General features: G+C 41.6%; 1 protein-coding gene across 1 annotated transcript; it reads left to right on the top strand.

The window, feature by feature from the left end:
* Positions 1-4,212: 4,212 nt before the first annotated feature.
* On the top strand, positions 4,213-22,328 carry LOC146579170 (type-2 ice-structuring protein-like). The gene is made up of 7 exons (XM_085269488.1): positions 4,213-4,359; positions 18,920-18,984; positions 19,094-19,129; positions 20,031-20,140; positions 20,239-20,367; positions 21,544-21,652; positions 21,988-22,328. The coding sequence occupies exons 1-7, from the start codon at positions 4,340-4,342 to the stop codon at positions 22,068-22,070; spliced, it is 552 nt and encodes a 183-aa protein (XP_085125614.1). The 5' UTR covers positions 4,213-4,339; the 3' UTR covers positions 22,071-22,328.
* Positions 22,329-22,599: the final 271 nt, after the last annotated feature.

Raw genomic sequence — 22,599 nt, 5'->3', positions numbered from 1 at the left:
AAATGTACAAAATATGTTCTCCTTCATTTCTGTCAAACAAAGCTGTATGACACGTTTCCAGCTGTTAGTATCATGGGCAGCGGACGGAGGCTAGACCGTCCTATTTCACAAGCCAACAAGCATCGCACTTCTGGCCTTAGCGGTCTTTGAGTACGCGGCCCTTGAGGACCGTTAAGGCTGCGTACTTTAAGGCTGCAGAACCTGAATTGCGATACAGCCTTTGTTCATTGTATTTAGTTTCACTGTCCTGCCATTATGTTCATGTCAGTCAGCTGTTTCCCCATGTGTTCCCACCAGAGATGGGCAGTAACGCGTTACTTGTAACCTGATGTGGTCTGTCTCATATCACATCAGTGTACATGCGTTTAATAACAAAATAATGTACCTCAATGACACACCTCATAACTGTTTTTGACTGTTCACTGTGAATCTAAAAACACTGCTGATTTGCACACCTTGTTAATTTTGATTTTTTAACATTCATTTTATACCTGATTTTTAAAAGATAAAATGGTCTCGCACACTTAACACTTAAAAATAACACGAAACTGATTGAAACATTTAAGATGTACTATTCCCCAATCACATATTTTGTATGTAAAATCTAAAAAACAAACAAACAAAACAAAAAACACACACACACATGAAATTTGGGCAAAAGCCATCATGGTGCACACATGCAGAGGGACAGTAAGCATCTTCATCATGGAACCTTAACATTTAACCTTGATAATGACCTAAAGCGGGGTAACATTTGAGTGAGTTTACAAACCAATACTGAGAACATTCATTTCATTGAAAAGAAAGTAAACCTTTGCAAAATGACCTTCAGATCTTCCTTCTTGGTCTCAATCTGCAGATACAGCCTTTCTGTGTGGGGACCTAAAGACAGCTTGTCTTAAGAATCTGAATACTTTATTAATCCCTAAGGAAATATTGTGCATTACAGTTTCTCCAAGACAGTAACAGTAACAGACTAAAATATTTAAACGATACAATACAATTCTTAATATGCCTGTTCACAGGGGTGAAAACGAGAAAAGAGCTCATATGCACTCATAACACACAAAACAGAAAAGGTAATATGAATTTAACTTGAAAAATGATCCAGCGATTTTACTGGCACATCAATGCCCTCATCCTGTTTCAATGAACTGCTGGAAGACCACCTGATTTTTCTCCAACACAAGCAAAGTACAGTTTATAAAGTTCATGTTTATTCAAGGCTTTGCCAGTAAAGAAATGTAATCCATTTATGTTTGAATATGGGAGAGGATCTAACACCAGCCCTGCCATGAACAAAGAAACTTTATTGTTTAATCCTGAGGTGTCTAAGACATCATTGGTGATGCCCCTAATCCTGACCTCTAAGAAAATGCAAAATCTATTTTCAGTTGTTCCCCAGAATTGTAGCAATCAGCTTGCTACAATTCTGGGGAGGGAGGGAGGGAGCGACAGGGAGCTGTCATTCTAAATGATTATTTAAAAGTGTTTACATAAAAAAAAACATAGAGTTAGGGTTTTGGACTAGGTTGAAGTCTTCATGACATCAGAGCAAAAACTAAAGTAGTTCAGTAAAGACGGATTAGCTATAACTTTCCAACGTCATGACTGTGTGACTACCTAACAGAAAATGACAATTACTTCACACGTCCACATCTATATCTTTACAACTGCTCGACTCAGCCACAGTAATTAGCTACATACATCCCTGAACATGGACAAATGTCAGCGGGTATTTTTTTAAAGTAAAGGAGAATTTCAATTAAAAAGAGATGAAAAGAAAAAAAACTTAAAGTTAGTTAAAAAAGATGTACACACCAGTTATGTTTTTTGTGTTTATCATGTCTTTAATTGCTGAATCAATGTTATCCCACTAGACGTCACGTTCTACCTTTAGATGGCGCATAACACTCAGGAGGAATGCAAAGCCCTTTGAGAATGAGGGTTTCTACAAAAAACGTTTTTTTTTCCATGGGCTTCCTGGTGTCACCTATTGTAGTCAATCTTTACATCCAGGAAGTGGGAAGTCAGGCTGATTTGAAAGTCCACTATTATGTCCACTATGAACGACTACCCTTGAACAGAGGAGGTGGTTTATGACACCAAATGTCTGCCATCTATAATCCAGTTTTGAGATCCCTTCCCAAACACTTTAATGCCCACTCACATCTTGTATAAGATATCTCAATAAGTCGAGTCTTCAAGAAGTCCAGTCACTTTTCTTAATTCCTTAATTACGATGACCTGAATGACTGAAAACTACACAGTCACAGTAATCGAGACCACTATGGTTACATTTAAAAATGCTCAAAAAGGAGGTACCGCAGTGTACAACCACAGGACAATTAAACTTCTGATTAGCTAACCCACATTGCACCCCTGACATGTCACAAGAAGGTGACAGGATTTGCCTGTTGTTAGCATTAGAGATTATCTGTACTCAAATCTAATGATAAATTAGCTTGAACATCACCTATTTGCTCTTGTTATTTATTTTACTGACTTTCTGAGAACTTGTTTAACCATCAAGAAGAGTATATATCAAAATATGAAAACCATTTGCAATGAGCTGTTTCATGCTGAATTCAAAATACTTTCAAGCTCATTTTTCTGTGAAATGAAAATTTGAATAGTTTGTCCTTACAAAAGCTCCTTTTTTCTTCAATTTCATTTTATACTATGCAGAGTACATCCATGTATGAGACATAAATTATTTGCTGTTTTAAACGAGTGGTGTTGCTGCCACCATCATTGACATCGTTGGCAGGCAAAGGACAAAGGTGGACAATAGAAAGAGAAAGAGGACTTTAAGTGCAGCAAAGGAAATGTTTACATATCAGCTAACTGTAGGACAATAGTAGACCAAGCAAATAAGTGGATGAGTCTTAGCTATATACTTTATGAAAAAGGAAAGTTTTAAGCCTAATCTTAAAATTAGAGAAGGCCTTTGTCTCGAAAATCAAAAGTGAAAGTTTGTCCCATATAACAGGGGCCTGAAAGCTGAAGGCTCTGCTTCACATTCTACTTTTAAATACTCTAGATATCACAAGTATACCACAAGGTCTATTAGTGTGATATGGTATTATGAGAGCTTTAAGATAAGATGGGGCCTGATTATTCAAGACCTTCTATATGATTAGAAGAATTTTAAACTAGATTTTGAACTTAAAATTAAATTTAACAGTCAAAAAAGAGAAGCCAATATAGGATTCTCTCTCTTTCTAGTCCCTATCAGCACTCCTGGATAAACCAAATGCATTTAATGCATTTTAATGCCTTTTTAGGAAAGACTGATAATACAAATTATTCAAGATGAAAATAAAAAGAGTCCGTCACTGAAGTTATAACTAAGAAGTAAAAAGCTATTTTTTCAGCATCACCCTAAAGTGAAGATGCTTTTTTAATAGACATGGAAGAAAGCAGTCCTACATATTTGTTTAATATATGAATTGAGGGACATATCCTGGTCAAAACAAATAAAGTGTATGAAGTTTGTATTCCTGTTTAGATCTGGCTATGTTACATTATGGCACACAGGCATTTAAAATTATGTTTCATTTCCAGCAGGTGGCAACAGTGTCAAAAAAAGGTGAAAGAGTGAAAAAGAAACTCTGCAACCAATTTGTATGGATTGTTTTCCTGCTGCTGATCATTTGATAACACATTAAAATTTACTTAAATTTAATCAAAACCTGCTGAGCAAAAATGCAAAAATGAATAAGTATTCTCGCTGTTGGCTAAGCAAGCATGTTCTGGATTCCACAGTTAAGCAGCACCTGGGGCAAGTTCTTTTTTTGATTTTACTTACTGTCACTTATGAAAAATGCACCACCACCTAAGTTTCAAGGCAACTTAATGTACTAGATTTTTTTGGCAAACCCAAAATCTCAATTTTAGAAGACGAATTGAATTGGATTGAATGAATGCTTTATTGGCCATATGCAGGTTGCCTGGCAGAGGAATAGGACCCCCCCCCCCCCCCCCCCCCCGGACTTGCACACAGTCAGAGATCGGCAGCATTACAGAAAAAAACACTGTACAACACTGTAAAAAGTACACAACAATGGGAAAAATACAAGAGAAAAAGGAGACATCCTCTCACGCTGGGCACCTACGGGAGGACGGCATGAGAACAGGAAACAAAAAAAACCCTCCTCTGCACAGAGAGCACATAAATGTCCACATTACAACATTGGAGCACGTGACAAGCCACAGGGTTGGGTAGGGGGTGAGGAGTAATCGGAAGGAAACACAGCAGTCATCCTACACAGCGCTACCATTTCAGACCCGCCGTCTTCCCCCACAGGAAACCGAAGGCGTTTGGAAAAGGAGGGAGATGAGTGCGTGCTTATCAGTGTAAGTGTATGTGTGTGCGTGTCCAGAGTTCAGCTGAGATAGTGTCCTCCGCCCTATCAGGCTAAGTAAACAGTCTGCCAGCCAACCCAGGTGGCCTTGCATGGGATGGGAAAAATAGTCATCACACAGTCGTTATCAGGGAGTTGTTGTTCGGCTCCAGCCTTGGGCCTGAGCAGCTGGCGCCGTGGTGTCCGCATGTTGAATATTGGTGATTTTTCTTTTATGCGAGCAGCTACGGAGAATTTCAAGCTGCTCTTTAACACTCCGACACTGGTCTCTCAATCTCCTGTTGGAGAGCCGCGAGCCTCCCCATGATGGTATCAAACTCAGATCTGTGGTGTTGTCATTCTTTTGGTTCTGAGACCCCACAACTGCAGTGAGCCGTTCTGTGATGTGATCCAACTTTCGCTCAAGGGTCTCATTTTGAGCAGGCCTCTCTCTGATGTATCCCAACATATGCTCAATGGTGTTATTTTGAGTCCTCACGGCAGCTGTAAGCATCTCCAAGGTGTTAACCATGCTGCGTTCGTTGTGAGAGGTTGCGCCTCGTCCCATCACTTCGATTTCAGCGGGCAACCTTGGGGGGGGGGGGGGGGGGGGGTGGTTTGAACAGCCGGTTCCGCTCTCCTATTTCTCCGATAAGTCAGGGCCAAGCCAGCTCCGATCAGCAAGAACCCTGTAATCCTGGTTCCGAATAGGTAGATATCTTCAGCGTCCTCGATCGACAGTCCCGCCAGGCACATGACCCTCCAGTTCTGCCACCCGTCCATCGTGTATCCAGCAGGGAAAGTCCCTCCAGGGCACTCGGGCTCTCCCGAGCCCAGACTTCTCGTTGAGAAAAGGGTGTCAATAGCATTCAGAGACCAGTTGATCAAATCCATAATTCTCTTTTAGGTTTTAGAGAACGACAGTGAGATACTGTTCAGGGAAAGTAATACACACGAGACAAGACAAGGACACAAGAGGCTAAGCAGGAAAGATAAGGGGAAGGAGGAGAGGAGAAAAAGTGCGACCGCCTTCGCTGAGAGCCAAGTGGATTACTGATAATTGTGGCAAATAATTGATTAATAATAAAAGCGTTTTCTTCAGATGCCAAAAAAATAAGCAGACCCCCTGTCTGAGAAGATTTACCACAGTAGCTAATCAGTTTAAACTCTAGTTTGCTGTGTTCCTCCATGCTTTGTTTATGTGTTTGCTCATACAGCACTGAGCAGAGATCCCCCACCCCCAGCTAAACATCCAAACACTGTTAGTATGCAAATGACCCAGTGTCAGGTTTCATCAAAGTCAGCAACTGGTGAGATTACTAACAGGATAAAGGAGAGTGGAGCTGTTCAGTTGCAAACAAGTAGTTTAGTTCCTTGCAAAATAACTTACAAAGTTCTGTTCTCAATCCGTTGTGTTTGGTTATATTGAGAGGTCTTACTTTAGTCTTACTTTATTTTGCAAATTTATTTGAGAGTTAGTCAATCCAATGAAAATACATTTCGTCATTATTATTATTATTAGTATTATTATTATTATTATTATTATTATTATTATTATTATTATTATTAGTTCTAGTTTATACTGACTGTGTGTTTGGGTTTACACCTTCTGTTTTGTGTTCCCTCTGTTCTGTCTGTACCGCATCTCTGAGTCCAGTCTGTGCATTTCCTGTTTTATTTTGCAGGTCTGTGTCTTAGTGTATTCCCTGTCTCGTTAGCCCTTATTTCTCCCAGTTTCGTCTCCCTCCTGTTTCCCATTCCCTGATTAGGTGTCTGTGTATATAAGCCCTGTGTGTTTCTATGCTCTCTGTCGCACTGTTAACGTTTACTCACCCGCAAACTACGCTGTGGGTTCTGTTTACCTGTGTTGCTTGCCTCTTAGTTTATTTCCCCCCAGTATAGTTAGTCTCCTCAATCTGAAACCTGCAATAAAGCTGTTTCCTTCAAGTTCACCTTTGCCTCAGTGAGTCCTGCATTTTTTGGTCCTGCACACAGCCATGACAAGTTTTATGTTGATGGTTGTAAAGATCTGGATGGATTTTTTTTTTTTTGGGGGGGGGGTTTATTCAATTTTTTTCAGTTTTATTTTTCAAGACTTGGTGAATTTACTTTGTTTTTATAACTTGGCCTACCCTTCTTAGTTTCATTAATATTGGCAACAGTGTGAAGTGTATTGTTGGGTTTGAATATATTTTATATAGGCCAGCCAATCAAGGTACATGTCATGTTTTTAGTTGTTATAATTTGTTGAGAAATTGTTTTATTTTTCAGTTTTTCCCCTGAGGAATTGCCACCTTAGCGTGGTCAGGGGGGTTGTGTGGCTCAGTGTCCCTAAGAGCTAGATCGGCAGAAGCTTAGGGCCAAGCTGGTCAGGTCTTAGAGGCCTGACAAAGTGCAATCCGATTACATAACAAAAGCAGTTTTCCAGAGCACCCCACCACCACCTCTTTCCTGCCTCTGTTACCACCATGTGTCCCTATTACATTACTGTCTGCCTCCTCATACGTGCCTGTCTAGAACGGACCCAGATGTACATACATCCACTTCTCACACTAAAAGTGTGATTGGGTGAATGAACAAGGGTAGTGTTTCAGGAAGGTACCCAAATTTCTTCATGACAAATCTGAGCAGCTGTTCCTATCGCGACTGGTAAATACATCTTGGTGAATTTAACCTCTGTTTATTGTCTTCTATGGTAAATGGACTGGTTCTACTCCATCTGAGCACTCAAAGTGCTTTATACAACTTGCTTTATACAACTTGTTCATTCACCCATATATATATACACTCAACAAAAATATAAACGCAACACCTTTGTTACTGCTCCCATTCCCCATGGGATGGACGTAGAGACCTAAAATTCATTCCAGATACACAATATAACCATCCCTCCCAAACAGTGGTCACAAATCAGTCCAAATGTGTGGTAGTGGGCACATCTGCCATATTGAGATAATCCATCCCACCTCACAGGTGTGCCACATCAGGATGCTGATCTGACATCATGAGTAGTGCACAGGTGTACCTTATACTGCCCACAATAAAAGGCCACCCTGGAATGTGCAGTTTTGTCTCACAGCAAAATGCCACAGATGCCACAAGCAATGAGGGAGCGTGCAATTGGCATGCTGACAGCAGGAATGTCAACCAGATCTGTCGCCCGTGCATTGAATGTTCATTTCTCAACCATAAGCCGTCTCCACAGGCGTTTCAGAGAATATGGCAGCACATCCAACCGGCCTCACAACCGCAGACCTCGTGTAACCACACCAGCCCAGGACCTCCACATCCAGCAGGTTCACCTCCAAGATCGTCTGAGACCAGCCACCCAGACAGCTGCTGGAACAATTGGTTTGCACAACCAAACAATTTCTGCAAAAACTGTAAGAAACCGTCTCAGGGACGCTCAACTGCATGCCCGTCGTCCTCATCGGGGTCTTGACCTGACTCCAGCTCGTCGCCGTAACAGACTTGTGTGGGCAAATGCTCACATTCGATGGCGTCTGGCACGTTGGAGAGGTGTGCGCTTCACAGATGAATCATGGTTCACATTGTTCAGGGCAGATGGCAGCTGAGAATGTCCCAGTTCTTGCATGGCCAGCATACTCACCGGACATGTCACCCATTGAGCATGTTCGGGATGTGCTTGACCGGCGTATACGACAGCGTGTACCAGTTCCCACGAATATCCAACAACCTCGCACAGCCATTGAAGTGGAGTGGACCAACATTCCACAGGCCACAATTGACAATCTGATAGACTCCATGCGACGATGTGTTGCACTGCATGAGGCAAATGGTGGTCACACCAGATACTGACCGGTTCTGGGTCCCCAGACCCCCAATAGCGCAAAAAACTGCACATTCCAGGGTGGCCTTTTGTTGTGGGCAGTCTGAGGTACACCTGTGCACTACTCATGATGTCAGATCAGCATCCTGATGTGGCACACCTGTGAGGTGGGATGGATTATCTCAATATAGCAGATGTGCCCACTACCACACATTTGGACTGATTTGTGACCACTGTTTGGGAGGGATGGTTATATTGTGTATCTGGAATGAATTTTAGGTCTCTACGTCCATCCCATGGGGAATGGGAGCAGTAACAAAGGTGTTGCGTTTATATTTTTGTTGAGTGTATATATAAACACCCAGCACGCCCCTGCGGGCGGTTTATCCTTCAAGCTCGGGTCCTCTATCAGAGGCCTGGGAGCTTGAGGGTCCTGCGCAGTATCTTAGCTGTTCCCAGGACTGCGCTCTTCTGGACAGAGATCTCCGATGTTATTCCCGGGATCTGCTGGAGCCACTCGCCTAGCTTGGGAGTCACCGCACCTAGTGCTCCGATTACCACGCGGACCACCGTTACCTTCACCCTCCACATCCTCTCGAGCTCTTCTCTGAGCCCTTGGTATTTCTCCAGCTTCTCGTGTTCCTTCTTCCTGATATTGCTGTCATTCGGAACCGCTACATCGATCACTACGGCCGTCTTCTTCTGTTTGTCTACCACCACTATGTCCGGTTGGTTAGCCACCACCATTTTGTCCGTCTGTATCTGGAAGCCCCACAGGATCTTAGCTCGGTCATTCTCCACCACCCTTGGGGGCATCTCCCATTTTGACCTCGGGACTTCCAGGTTATACTCGGCACAGATGTTCCTGTACACTATGCCGGCCACTTGGTCATGGCGTTCCATGTATGCCTTGCCTGCTAGCATCTTGCACCCTGCTGTTATGTGCTGGATTGTCTCTGGGGCATCTTTACACAGCCTGCACCTGGGGTCTTGCCTGGTGTGATAGACCCCAGCCTCTATGGATCTTGTACTCAGAGCTTGTTCTTGTGCTGCCATGATTAGTGCCTCTGTGCTGTCTTTCAGTCCAGCTTTGTCCAGCCACTGGTAGGATTTCTGGATATCAGCCACCTCCTCTATCTGCCGGTGGTACATACCGTGCAGGGGCCTGTCCTTCCATGATGGTTCCTCATTTCCCTCCTCTTTCTTGGGTTTCTGCTGCCTGAGGTATTCACTGAGCACTCGGTCAGTTGGGGCCATCTTCCCAATGTATTCTTGGATGTTCCTTGTCTCATCCTGGACTGTGGTGCTGACACTCACCAGTCCCCGGCCCCCTTCCTTCCGCTTAGCGTACAGCCTCAGGGTGCTGGACTTGGGGTGAAACCCTCCATGCATGGTAAGGAGCTTTCTTGTCTTTATGTCAGTGGCTTCTATCTCCTCCTTTGGCCAGCCTATTACCCCAGCAGGGTACCTGATCACGGGCAGGGCGTACGTGTTGATGGCCCGGATCTTGTTCTTACCATTCAGCTGACTCCTCAGGACTTGCCTGACCCTCTGCAGGTACTTGGTGGTTGCAGCCTTTCTAGCGGCCTCTTCATGGTTCCCATTAGCCTGCGGGATCCCCAAGTACTTGTAACTGTCCTCTATGTCTGCAATGTTGCCTTCTGGTAGTTCAATCCCCTCAGTTCTGACTACCTTCCCTCTCTTTGTTACCATCCGACTACACTTCTCCAGTCCGAACGACATTCCAATGTCATTGTTGTATAGCCTGGTAGTGTGGATCAGTGAATCGATGTCTCGTTCACTCTTTGCATACAGCTTGATGTCATCCATGTACAGGAGGTGGCTGACAACTGCTCCGTTCCGTAGTCGGTATCCGTAGCCAGTCTTGTTAATGATCTCACTGAGGGGGTTCAGGCCTATGCAGAACAGCAGTGGGGACAGAGCATCTCCTTGGTAGATCCCGCACTTGATGGTGACTTGTGCTATGGGCTTGGAGTTGGCCTCTAGTGTTGTACGCCACATCCCCATTGAGTTCCTGATGAAGGCTCTTAGGGTCCCATTGATCTTGTACAATTCTAGGCATTCCAGTATCCAGCTGTGGGGCATTGAGTCATAGGCCTTCTTGTAATCAATCCAGGCAGTGCACAGGTTGGTCAGTCTGGTCTTGCAGTCTCGGCTGATTGTTCTGTCTACCAGTAGCTGGTGTTTTGCGCCTCTGGTATTCTTGCCAATTCCTTTCTGTGTCCCGCTCATGTATTGACCCATGTGCCTGTTCATCTTAGCCGATATGATGCCTGACAGGAGCTTCCATGTAGTACTGAGGCAGGTTATTGGTCGGTAGTTGGAGGGGACCGGTCCCTTCTTGGGGTCCTTGGGGATCAGGACCGTCCGGCCTTCAGTTAGCCATTCCGGGTGTCTCTCGTTAACTAGCAGCTGGTTCATTTGTGCTGCCAGACGCTCGTGGAGTGCAGTCAGCTTCTTCAGCCAGTAGGCGTGAACCATGTCGGGCCCTGGTGCTGTCCAACTCTTCATACTGTAGACCCTTTCTTGGATATCTGCCACTGTGATGGTTACTGGACCCTGTTCAGGGAGGTCGCTGTGGTCTGCCCTCAGATCCTCTAGCCACTGAGCATTGCCGTTATGGGTTGCATCCTCCTCCCATATGCTCTTCCAGTATTGCTCCGTCTCCAGCCTTGGTGGTGCTGTTCTCTTATTGTTCCCTTGCCACTGAGAGTACACCTTTGCTGGTTCTGTGGAGAACAGCTGGTTTATTCTCCTGCCTTCTATCTCTCTGGTGTACCTCCTCAAGCGGCTGGCCAAGGCTGTGAGTCTTTTCTTGGCAGTTTCCAAGGCCTCAGGTATGGACAGCTTGCTGTATTTCTTAGGCACCTTATTTGTCGCACCTTGCTGCAACTCCGTTAGTTGGCTAACCTCCCTCCGTGCTACTTTGATCTTGCCCTCTAGCCTCCTTCTCCATGGAGGGTACTGCCCCTTGTCGCTGTTCAACTTGTAGCCAAGCATCTCACTGATCACTGCTGCCGTATTGTAGATCAGCTTGTTAGTGTCGGTAATCGTGGTTGTAGGTATTGCCCGTAGTGCTGCATTAACATCATCTAGCAGACCTTCTGAGGGTACTTCACGTAATCTTGGTAACCGGCTACGGGGGATCCAGGTTTCAAGCTTGGCCATGATCCTATTTTTCAGGTCAGTTCCTCTCGCACTCAACAATCCTTCTCCTATCGCACTTGGGGCTATGTACCCACTCTGGGGGTGATGATATCGCCCCCCTGACCTGGCGTCCTGACTCCTCCTTGCCGTAGCATTTGTGTTGTACCTCGTCAATCTCTAGCTGTGAGAGCAGTCCCTTCTTTCGAATGTTGGAACACTGAGCTACTAGTTGTTTCGCCGTCATTGTGGATGTTGGGTATCGAAGAATCCATAGGTCCCTCATCCTATTCATGTAGCCCCTTCCGCCGGGGTTACTTGCGTAGTAGCATTCCAACAACGCCCTGTTTTCGTCTCTTGCCCACCGATGCCTTCTTGTTCCAGTAGCCCACTTTTCATCAGGGTGCCCTGGTTCCTCAACACCTGACGCGGAAAATAATTTCAACTTCTGATATGTCTGACCACAGAACAGTTTTCAATTTGGCCTCAATTTAACTATTGAGCCAAATTATTCGCCTTTCTGGATTATGTACACATATAGATTTTTTTTGCATGAGTTTTAACCAGCAATTGTGGATCACCTAGTGAAATCTGCTGACACTATTTTCCTTGTAAGTAATCCTCCAATACAGTGAACAGAATGTTTTCAATGTAGCACTGCCTGACAGCCCAAAGATCATGTCTATGCAGTTTTTTGTTTGTTTGTTTTTTTGGCCTTTGTCTTGAGCACAGAGATTTCTCTAGATTCTTAAAATCTATTGATGATAAACATAACTGTAGATGATGAGAGACTCAATCTATTTGTATTATTACATTGAGAAAAAAAATTCTAATAGGATTTACTTTTAAGAAAACTGCCTCTCTAAGTTACTATTATTATAGAATATATCATGTTACTACCCTGTTGCCAATTAATCCAATTAGCTGCCAGCTGTTTTTTGTAGTACCACTGACTTTTCGAGCTAGATGTGTTGCTATTAAATTTAAGACGAGTTGTTGTTTTTCATATAATGTTAAGTTTTCTCAGTTCAAGCATTTTTGTATGTTTTCTGTGCTTTGTTATGCATAAAATCTGGATTCATGAGTTTGGGAATCATTCAATTATTGCATTATGTGTATTTATTTATATAATCAAATTTTTTTTCTGTAATTAAACTTCCTTGGAACTGGGGCTGTCTAGACAAATGTCTAGACAATGTTGTTTTGTAACTTCTGTTTTGTTTGACAAAAGGAATTTCATCATAGATTTCATCATACTTTTTTTCAAAAGTTCTGCTTTTTACTTGAAAGTTTTATTAATTTTTCTATGACAAGAAAAATGTAGTTCTCATACTTATCAATTTCTCATGTCTTAAAAAACATTAAAAGTGAAATAACAAGCTATGAAATCCAAATTCAACATTTTAAAAACAACTTCAGATATTCTGTCTGGTTCACTTTCATGAATGAATAAGGGAGTAGGCCTCATCTGGCCATGAAACTGCTTTTAAGGTAATTGTCCAATGAAATACGAACATGGGAGAAAATGGGAGACTGTGTATAAAAATGACTGTGACTGTGATTGTGCTTTTTCTCTTGAGTTAAAGCTAAAGTCTGTACTTCAGTCACATATTGATTTTTTGATGTACAATCCACTGTGGTAGTGTGCAGAGACAAAATGACAAGTGTTAAGTTTCTGTCTCTGTACCCACGCTTCGTGTTGTCTCTTTTGCTCTTTTGTTTATAGTTTAGTGTGCTTAGGTTGTGTGCCTAGTTTTGCTTCCCTTGTCTCGTCCTGCCTAATTAGGCCCAGCTGTGTTTCCCTTCTGTCTCCCATTTTCTCATAACTCTGCTGTGTAATTTAGCCCTCTGTCATCACCTGCTTATTATCGTGTCGTACCCTTACATTAGTGAGAGTACGACAAGCATTATGTGTTTCCTCCATGCTCCTGGTTCTAAGTGTAACTTGTTAGTTTCTCAGTTTCTTAGTTCTCTGTTTCCAAGTTTAGTTTCCTTGTTTCCAGTTATTATGTTCTGTTGCCTGTATTTTGGCATCTGAGTTTTCACAGCACAATAGAAACTGCCTCTTCTTGTTCATCCCTCTTTTTTCCGAGTCTTGCGTTTGGGTCCTTTATCGCAGTGAATCATGGCACTTTCTGCTCCTGTGCAGAGCTGGTTTTAAAATTTAAATTTGTCTCTGGCCACATCTGCAAGGACAGAAACACCAAATTAAAAGACACGCTTGCACTTCAGTAACCCCTCATTGATAATAAGTCCAATATTTATGTGCTAAAACCAACTACGGCCGTTTGGCAGCTTAAGTTAAAATTTATGGTTAAGTTTTCCACTGGTGATTTTTTTTTTAGCAGACTCTTTGTATTTGTTTTGTTGTTGTTGTTTGTTTGTTTTCCTGAGTTTGTTTAAAATGTTCAGGCTAAAAAACAGTCTAATTATTGTTAATTGTTCACAAAGTTACATGAACAGTACTCTGTACAACTTACATCCTTCAAGAGAAATAATTTAAAGCGTTAATATTTGCTGTCAAATACCCAAGCAGCACAAACACCAGTTATGACACCTATGTTGGTGACCATGATGCAGCAGCAGATTGAGCCAGGACTGGAAACTTTTTCCATCATCTCATCTTTGCAGATCTCCATTTAAAAAGCACCAATTACTCAAAGATAAATATTAGCCTGGATAATCTGATAGTATATAAGGCTTTTTTTAAATAAAGTAACAGCTAATGTCAGCTGAAAAACATGTAAGAGTAAAACTTCAGATCCTGATGTGTGTGAGGACATGGAAGGATTAGCTTTATTTCAGATTTGAGAGACACACTTTATATTTCATAGCTTGTGATGATTCTGTTCTCTTTGTTATTACAGAAGCTGGTCTCAGATTCAGACCTCAGGACTTACAACAGTAACTGCAGCTGTTTTACTGATAAAGTTAAAGACAAACAGTCAAAACGATTAAGCATCCATGTAACTGTGACTATATATCAGCAATAGTAGTTCAAACAGTATCTCAGTTTGGTGTTTCAAAAAGCTGCTGATCTCAGATCTTCACAGCTTGTTTTAAATACTGAACGTGCATGAAGAAGACACAATGTTCTCTCTAGCAGCATTAAATAAAACTTTATTTAGGTCAAAGGTCTTCACATGTATGTTGAAATAAAAACTATAATCTGGAATTATTTCACACGTTTTTTTGCCAATAGTGTGTTATTTACCATAACGTAATTCAGAGTCATTCATACCAGAATAACCAGAGAGGATAATATATATTGAATATATATCTTTCTGCAGGACTGAATCCTCTGAGGATTATCTGAGTACTTCTGAAATTACAAAGAGGATAGGTCTCTATCACGCTGTTCATGAAATCTTGGGTTATTCATCTTCTGGGGCAGGTCTACAGTGGAGCTTTGACGAGTTCCCAGGGAGTTGGTGGTGAAGATCTTGAGTCCTGTGTGATGCCTGCGACAAACTTCAGGCTTTCCTGATGTTTCTGAAACGATGCCTCTCTCAATGGGTCAACATGACAGCTGTGATGAAAGAAAGGGAGGAAGTTTCTCCAAACCTCTAGACTCAAGAATCCCAGCTTGGTCTTAATGGTCTCCCTCACTAGTTTCCCCCCATAGTGGATATAGCTGTTGGTAATCAGAATCAGAATACTTTATTGATCCCTAAGGGAAATTATTTTGGTTACAGTGCTCCAGTATAAACAGTAACACAGACAGACAATACACTAAGTACGGAATAGCACAATATATACAATGTATGCATGCATATGCACATATATATACATGTAAGTCACTTATTGATAAATAGCTGAATAAGAAAGAAGAACATGTGCAAAAAGGGTGTAGCTATTGCAGTATACAGTGTGTTAGGTGGAGGAGTTGTAGAGGGAGATGGCCACAGGCAGGAAAGTTTTCCTGTGTCGTTCAGTGGTGCTTTTCGGTACTCTCAGTCTCTCACTGAACGTGCTCCTGTGACTGACCGGCATGTCGTGGAGTGGGTGGAAGGTATTATCCAACATTGTCTTTATCTTGGACAGCATCCGCCTCTCCGACACCACCTTAAGGGAGTCCAGCTCCATCCCCACAACATTACTGGCCTTACGGATCAGTTTATTAAGTCTGTTGGCATCTGCGACCCTCAGCCTGCTCCTCCAGCATGCAGCAGCATAGAGGATCGCACTGGCCACAACAGAATCATAGAAAATCCTGCGCATTCTTCAGCAGATGATGAAGGACCTCAGTCGCTTCAAAAAATAGAGACGACTCTGGCCCTTCCTGTAAAGTGCTGTGGTGTTTTTAGCCCAGTCCAGTTTATTGTCAATGTGTACTCCAAAGGTATTTATAGTCCTCCACAATGTCCACATTGATCCCCTGGATTGAAACAGGGGTCAAGTGTTTCCTGGTCTTCCTGAAGTCCACGATCAGTTCCTTGGTCTTTGCCACGTTGAGCTGCAGATGATTCTGCTCACACCACGTGACAAAGGAGTCGACCACAGCCCGGTACTCTGTCTCATCATCCCTGCTGATGCATCCAACCACCGCAGAGTCATCAGAAAACTTCTGAAGATGGCAGGCCTCTGTGCAGTGGCTGAAGTCTGTGGTGTAGAGGGTGAAGAGGAAGGGGGAGAAGACAGTCCCTTGTGGTGCCCCTGTGTTGCTGATTACCTTGTCAGACACACACTGTGGGAGACGTACATATTGTGGTCTTCCTGTCAGGTAATCAACAATCCAGGACACCAGAGAAGCATCCACCTGCATCGCTGCTAACGTATCACCCAGGAGGGTCGGCCTGATGGTATTGAAAGCACTGGAAAAGTAAAAAAACATGACCCTCACAGTGCTCGCCGGCTGGTCCAGATGGGTATAGGCACGATTGAGGTGTCAGGACTCTCACAAGAGACAACAGCGCTATGTGAAGAGAGAGGGAGGTACAGTGGTGTTGTTCTGGATTCCAGGCTGACTACAGGTGAGGTTTTTTTTGGGGGGGTGGGGGGGGGGGGTGAGAGCAGTCACTGCAGTTTCGAATCTGTTGAAGAACAAATTCAACTCATTAGCTCTATTCTCACCTCCCTTACCTCCCCTGCTGTTGGTTGGCCTGAATCCAGTGATGGTCTTCATGCCATTCGAAACCTCTCTCATGCTGCTTTGCTGGAGTTTCCACTCCAGCTTCCTCCTGTAATTGTCCTTAGCCTCTCTGATCTTGTCCTTCAGAAACACCTGAACCCTTCTCACCTCTTTATCTTAGTCACCCACAACGTGTTATTTGGGAAACAATGAACAGTCTGAGCTGGAACAATTGAGTCTGTGCAGAAAGTTATGTAGTCTGTGATACACTCAGTAAGCCCATTGATGTCCTCGGCGTGAGGCTCACAGAGTATCTCCCAGTCGGTCACCTCGAAACAGCCCTGTAGTTCCGCCAAGGCCTCCTCTGACCACCTCCTAATAAGATAAGATAAGATAAGACTTTATTGATCCCACAGCGGGGAAATTTTTGCGTCACCTCAGCTCAGGTACAGATATATGAAGGAAATACAAAAATACAAATAAGTACAATCAATGAAAAAAGTAAGATAATACACTATATACAATGGTAGCATACACAGTATGTGATTATGGATATAGTTGGAAATATGGAAGACATAAACTATATAGCTTGGAAGGTCATGGAAGGTCCATTATGCATAAAGTGGTGACTGTGGATGTTCACAGTGTCCAGTGACTTATGACATCGTGATTGAGGAGTTATAGAGTCTAACTGCTGTTGGGATGAATGATCTGCGAAAGCGCTCCTTCCTGCAGCGAGGGTGTTTCAGTCTCTGACTAAAGGAGCTGCTCAGCCCACTCACATACTCACGCAGTGGGTGATGTGGGTAATGCTCCTCGTGGTGACAGGTTCCCTCCTCACCATTGGCACATAGTGGGGGGTGAGGTGAATCAGGTTGTGATCTGACCTTCCAAGTGGGGGGAGGGAGGAGGAGCTGTATGCATCCTTAGCATTAGCATACAGTAGGTCTAAGATTCTCTCCCCCCTGGTGGGACAGTCTACATACTGTTTAAATGCTGGTAATGTATTGTCCATGTAACATGGTTGAAGTCACCCGAGATCAGAATGAAGGCACTTGGGTGCTGAGTGGGTAGTGTCACATGCAGCTCTGGGGTTAGCCGAGGGAGGAACGTAAACAGCCAGCAATCTGACGTGAGCAAATTCCCTGGGCAAATGATACGGCCCGAATCCAACAGCACACAGTTCAATATCCGGGCAACAAAACCTTTCTTTTATTGTTATGTATAACAAAAACAGCAAGCCCACCTCCTTTCTTTTTACCACTACTGATGCTGTCCCTGTCTGCCCGAACAGTATGGAAGCCTTCCAAGGATGTGTTATCGTTGGGAATGTCCTGGTGCATCCATGATTTAGTGAAAGACATAAGACTATACTCCCGGTATTCCCTCTGACTCCGTACAAGCGCTGAGAGCTCATCAATTTTATTTATTAACGATCGCACATTTCCCATACGATAGACGGCAGACACGGTTTATACCTCCTCCTTGCTTTGAGCCTCCGCTGTCTCACCGTCTCCTTCTTTCTTCTCTTCTGTCCTTGACCTCTGCATCCCCGATATGTTTTTATCCAAATTTCAGCTGGTACGTCTGCAGGTCTGGCCAGCGAGTAAACAGTCCATGCAGTATATAGGTGTTGTCCCGTTCCTCGACAAAAGTAGCACTTCTGCGTCCACCAGCAGAACAGAAACTCTCTCAATCCACATGATTGAGGGAAAGATAATAAACAGATAAAAGTACAATTAAGGAAAAAAAGCTAAACTAATGAGAAAAAGCAGGACTAACTGTAACAGGCTACATGCTGGTTGGCACATGCGCACTATTATACTATAGTATAATAGACCTTATTACTATAATAATGTGGACTCTATTAAATGAAAAGAATAAATTACACATCTATGAAACCTGCAGCTACTGTCTTTATTTAAAGTTGTAAGTATTTAAAGTCCATGTTACCGGGCTGTGGAGTTCTCTGTTAGTGTAATGGATTTAAAACTGTTTAAATCTTCAATTTTATCTCAAAGGACAACATGATATTTCTTCCAGTTTATATTTAACTAACTGCAACAATATTTTCAGTCACAATTACGTTATCAAGGGGTGGCAATACATTCTTAACTTTTAGAACAGGAGGAAGACGTTATGCATTGTATCTTTTTAAATACTGATAAAGACACTAATTACAATGTATTTTAATATCCTTGATCCTTGTACTCTTTGAAACCTCTCTGTTGACTATCAGTAAATTTCTGAAACCAAGTCAGCATGAAATCAAATTAGGGATGAGGCAATTGGGCTTTTGTTTGTTTGTTTTTTGTTTTTTTTGGTTAAGAAATAAGTCATTTCCTGATTTTGCAAGTATACAAATGTAAGAGTATATAAACACTAGTCTCAGAGCTTTTCATCACCTCTATGGTGGAAGACTGAAGCTACTGGCTCACAGTGAAAAGAAAGAAGACCTTCTACAAAAGGTCTGGTACAAACTCTCAAATTATCTTTTCTCCTTTCTTTAAAGATTTGTCAGTACTTATGTCTTCTGTTTTTTCACAGAGACACCATGAAGCTCCTGGTTGTGGCTGCACTTCTTTGTGGATCGATGTTTCTGACCACTGCTTGTGAGTATTGCCGTATAATGAGAAGTATGTAAATATATGTCAGTATGTACGTGTTTAAATAATCAGTCGCCATCTATTGTTTTGCTGTGTTCATTTCTGCCACGTGAAGACGTCAGCGGTGGTGCAGGAGGTTTAATTCCAACTGGTCAGTGGACATTTCCATATTTTCACCAGAGTTAATCACATTTATAAAGAAAAGAAAATCAATTGTGTCATGCATGATGCGACTCTCAGTTTAGAATGTAGAGAACACATTTTAAGGAATGAAAGAAAAACAAAAATGCATTTTAAAATTTATATTTATATATCACAGAGTGAGAGAGAGAGAGAGATTGTGAAATTTAACTTTGACGTAGAAATAGTGTCCAAAGAAAACGAAAATAAAAACAGTCACAAGCCAATTTAAAGACCTTTTAGATACATTAAAGTTGTTCATTGAATATAAATTGTATAACTAAAAAGACCATATTGGTTTCTCACAGCTGTCTAAGTCTGAACACAAGTTAAATACCAAAAGTGTCAGCCTCATATCAGCCTCATATCAGCCCTTCTGGCTATTAAAAAGTTGAAATCCAAAGCTGACCATACTTTGCCATCATGTCCCCTCAGCTTTAGAATGACTAGAGATAACACTTGCAGAATCAGCTGCTAAAACACATCTGCATTGACTTGTATTTAAGTGATCATGTTTTGTTCTGTTCAGTTCTCTTTGTAAATATACTAATAATCATAAAATCAATAACAATTTTTAATGAAACTTTGTGTTTTGAAATTTTACTGCCTATTACTTGAAATGATTAATTTGATGAAAATGATTAATAATCAATAAAAAAAAGATTACAGCTGCATTAATATAATTACAATATATAATTGTGAGGTAGTCAAAGTGCCCTGTATATTGTCGATCACTTAAATATGTAATATTTAATTGTCAAGCTGGTATTTGTATGGTTGTTTTTTTTCAATATTGTACATGTCATAATAAAAAATCAAACAGTACAATATCAGCTGGAGATACATACATACAGCTATTTATCTGTTCCCAGCAAAGAGTTACCGGTTCAACATGTCCTCTGGTTGTCCTTATGGTTGGACTCATTTCAATCAACGCTGCTTTGTCTACATTCCACGATCCATGAGTTGGGCTCAAGCTGAGGTAAGTTTCTCTTATTTGTATTGTCTTCAAAACTTGATTAAAACACATCTAGCCTCGTTGTGACTTTAAAAACCTCTCTCTGTCACTCTTCACTGAAGAGAAACTGCTTGTCCATGGGTGCACACCTTGCATCTGTGCACAGCAGCAGCGAGTACCATCACATTCTGAAGCTGACTGGTGATCATGGCTACAAAGAAACTTGGATAGGAGGAACTGATGCATCTGAGGTACTTTTTTAAATCATTACGTTATGTTTCTGTTTCTCTTAACCCTTTAAGACCTACCGTAGAACCAAGTACGCCAGAGCTTATCTTTATATTTTTACATGCTGTAGTCCCATTTTTGGGAGCATTTCAAGTTGCTATACATCAATACAACCATTATAGCCCAAATTTTAATAATATGTCTGCATTACGTCTATACTAACTTCATAAATTCAAAAAAAAAAAAAAAAATTGCAATAAAGTCCACAAAAAATAAAATACTTTTTGTTTTGTTTTTACACATATTTCATATTATCTCTCAAAACTGTAAATACAAAATAGTTGCACAAAATAGTTTCCAACCACAGGAAATTTGTTTTGAGTGTCTTTATAGTTTTATTTTTGAGATTAGTTTTTTTATATACTGCAGGGAAATACTAATAATGATAAATAAATAGTATAATGCAAATTAGCAAAGAAAACAGCATGTGCATCAAACTAAACTATTTCCAGCGCTGAAATTTTAGTTCTAAGCATCCCAGAAACTATACAGAAAAGCACCAGCATGGGTTTATAAAGGTCGTTAAGGGAAAACCAAACTAAGTTTCCCACAAAATATGACGTCACTTCCGGTTTTAGCAGGTAATGGCGGACATGCGACAGTTCGCACCGATGTCTATTCTAACATAGGAAGTGTTACGAACAGCTGATCAGATCAGCAAAGCGTGTTTCTGGAATATTATGGGTTTTTTTTTTTTTTTTTTACTGCAAGTGCTTTTTATGCAATTTTTGCAAAGCCATATGGGAAAGGAAACTGTGACCTAGAACAAGCTGAATGCATAAGATTTAAGTACAACTTCTCCGGTTTGCTATGCAAAAAAATAAATAATAAAAATAATAATGTGCTAACTTATGTGGTTGCAGTTCTACCGGTATTTAAAAATAGATACGCAAAACGAAGCATTCCTGCTCCAATAGGTCTCAAAGGGTTAATGATGACAGATTACCATTATCTCAAAATGTAAAATCAATCGACATGAATCAATTAAAAGCAGCTTAAATTATATAATAAATAATATTTGAGATTCACCAGCTGCCTACATTGGTTATGTCAATTAAATAAAGCTGATTTCACAAGACTTTGGCTAGGCATGATCTTTTGGCCTGCCCGAAATGATGCTATCAATTTCTGTCTTCTAGGAAAATGTTTGGCTGTGGAGTGATGGGACCCCTTTCCACTATACACACTGGTGCCCCGGAGAGCCTAATAATAGTGGCAAGCAGGATTGTCTGCAGATGAATTATGGCGGTAATTCAAAGCACAATATTTAACATGATTGCCTAATTTCTGAATGATTTTTTTTAAAAATGAATTTACTAGTGCCGTCAGCGTTAATCTCGTTAAAATGACATTAACGCCATTACCGTGGCTCACGCCGTGCATGGGCTGCATGGCATCAACCTGTCAGTGTGGTTGGTTCATTAACGCTTTGCTGCCGTGTGCAGCCCCTTGCATGGGGCGAGCTGCGTTAACTTGCTAAGGGCGATTTGCTGCGTTAATGACGGTATGGCGTTAACGTCATTTTAACACGAATAACGCTGACAGCAATAGAATTTACTGATTTCTGGTTTTGAAATTTGCAGATTCCAAGTGTTGGGATGATATGCAGTGTCACGAAAATCGGCCATCTGTCTGTGCCAAGAAAATATCAAAACACCAAGGCTGAGACTGAAGCATCAATTTTCCAGTAAAACACAAACCGATGTATAATAGTGTTTGTGTTATGCTTGCTCCTACTTCTTTTCCTAGTTACATTTTTCCTTTCTTGGTACCAATCTAAACATCAAAATGACAAATCAGCTAAAGCTGCATTGTCTTTTAGGCCTTGTGTCTTTAACAAGAGCAGACTGATTGTGTTACCACAGCATTGATCCTACAAAACTGTTGTTTCTTTGTTTTTTCTTGTTTTGCAACATTAAAGCTTTCAGTGAAGCATCTGTCTGTGTTACATCTCTTGTGTCAAGGCATATATATATTCAGCAGTCATAATATACATATTGTTAAGGTTCACATAATTGAGGAAGGAGAGTACAAACAACCAGGTCCAGAAGATCTTGGTCAAACAATTGATTTTAATGAATACACGCGTGGGAAGACTAATTTGTACGCAGACAGGAATTAATCTTCGACTTAATCAAAGCATACACAGATTTTTATAGCATCAGGGTTTGAATTAACGACGCCCCTTCATACGT

Source organism: Mchenga conophoros, linkage group LG3 (assembly GCF_057382185.1).
Source record: "Mchenga conophoros isolate Kocher_MC1m ecotype Shallow Benthic linkage group LG3, M_conophoros_male_GT1.1, whole genome shotgun sequence".
Taxonomy (NCBI): domain Eukaryota; kingdom Metazoa; phylum Chordata; class Actinopteri; order Cichliformes; family Cichlidae; genus Mchenga; species Mchenga conophoros.
Note: the sequence above shows the minus strand (reverse complement) of the source record. Positions and strands in the feature narration are given on the sequence as shown.

Bases quoted from the DNA above. Each gene is read 5' to 3' on its own strand.
- LOC146579170 (XM_085269488.1), top strand. From the start codon at position 4,340: ATGAGTGCGTGCTTATCAGT. The intron at 20,141-20,238 runs GTAAGTTTCTCT...TCTTCACTGAAG, and splicing joins TGAGTTGGGCTCAAGCTGAG to AGAAACTGCTTGTCCATGGG. The intron at 20,368-21,543 runs GTACTTTTTTAA...TCTGTCTTCTAG, and splicing joins GAGGAACTGATGCATCTGAG to GAAAATGTTTGGCTGTGGAG.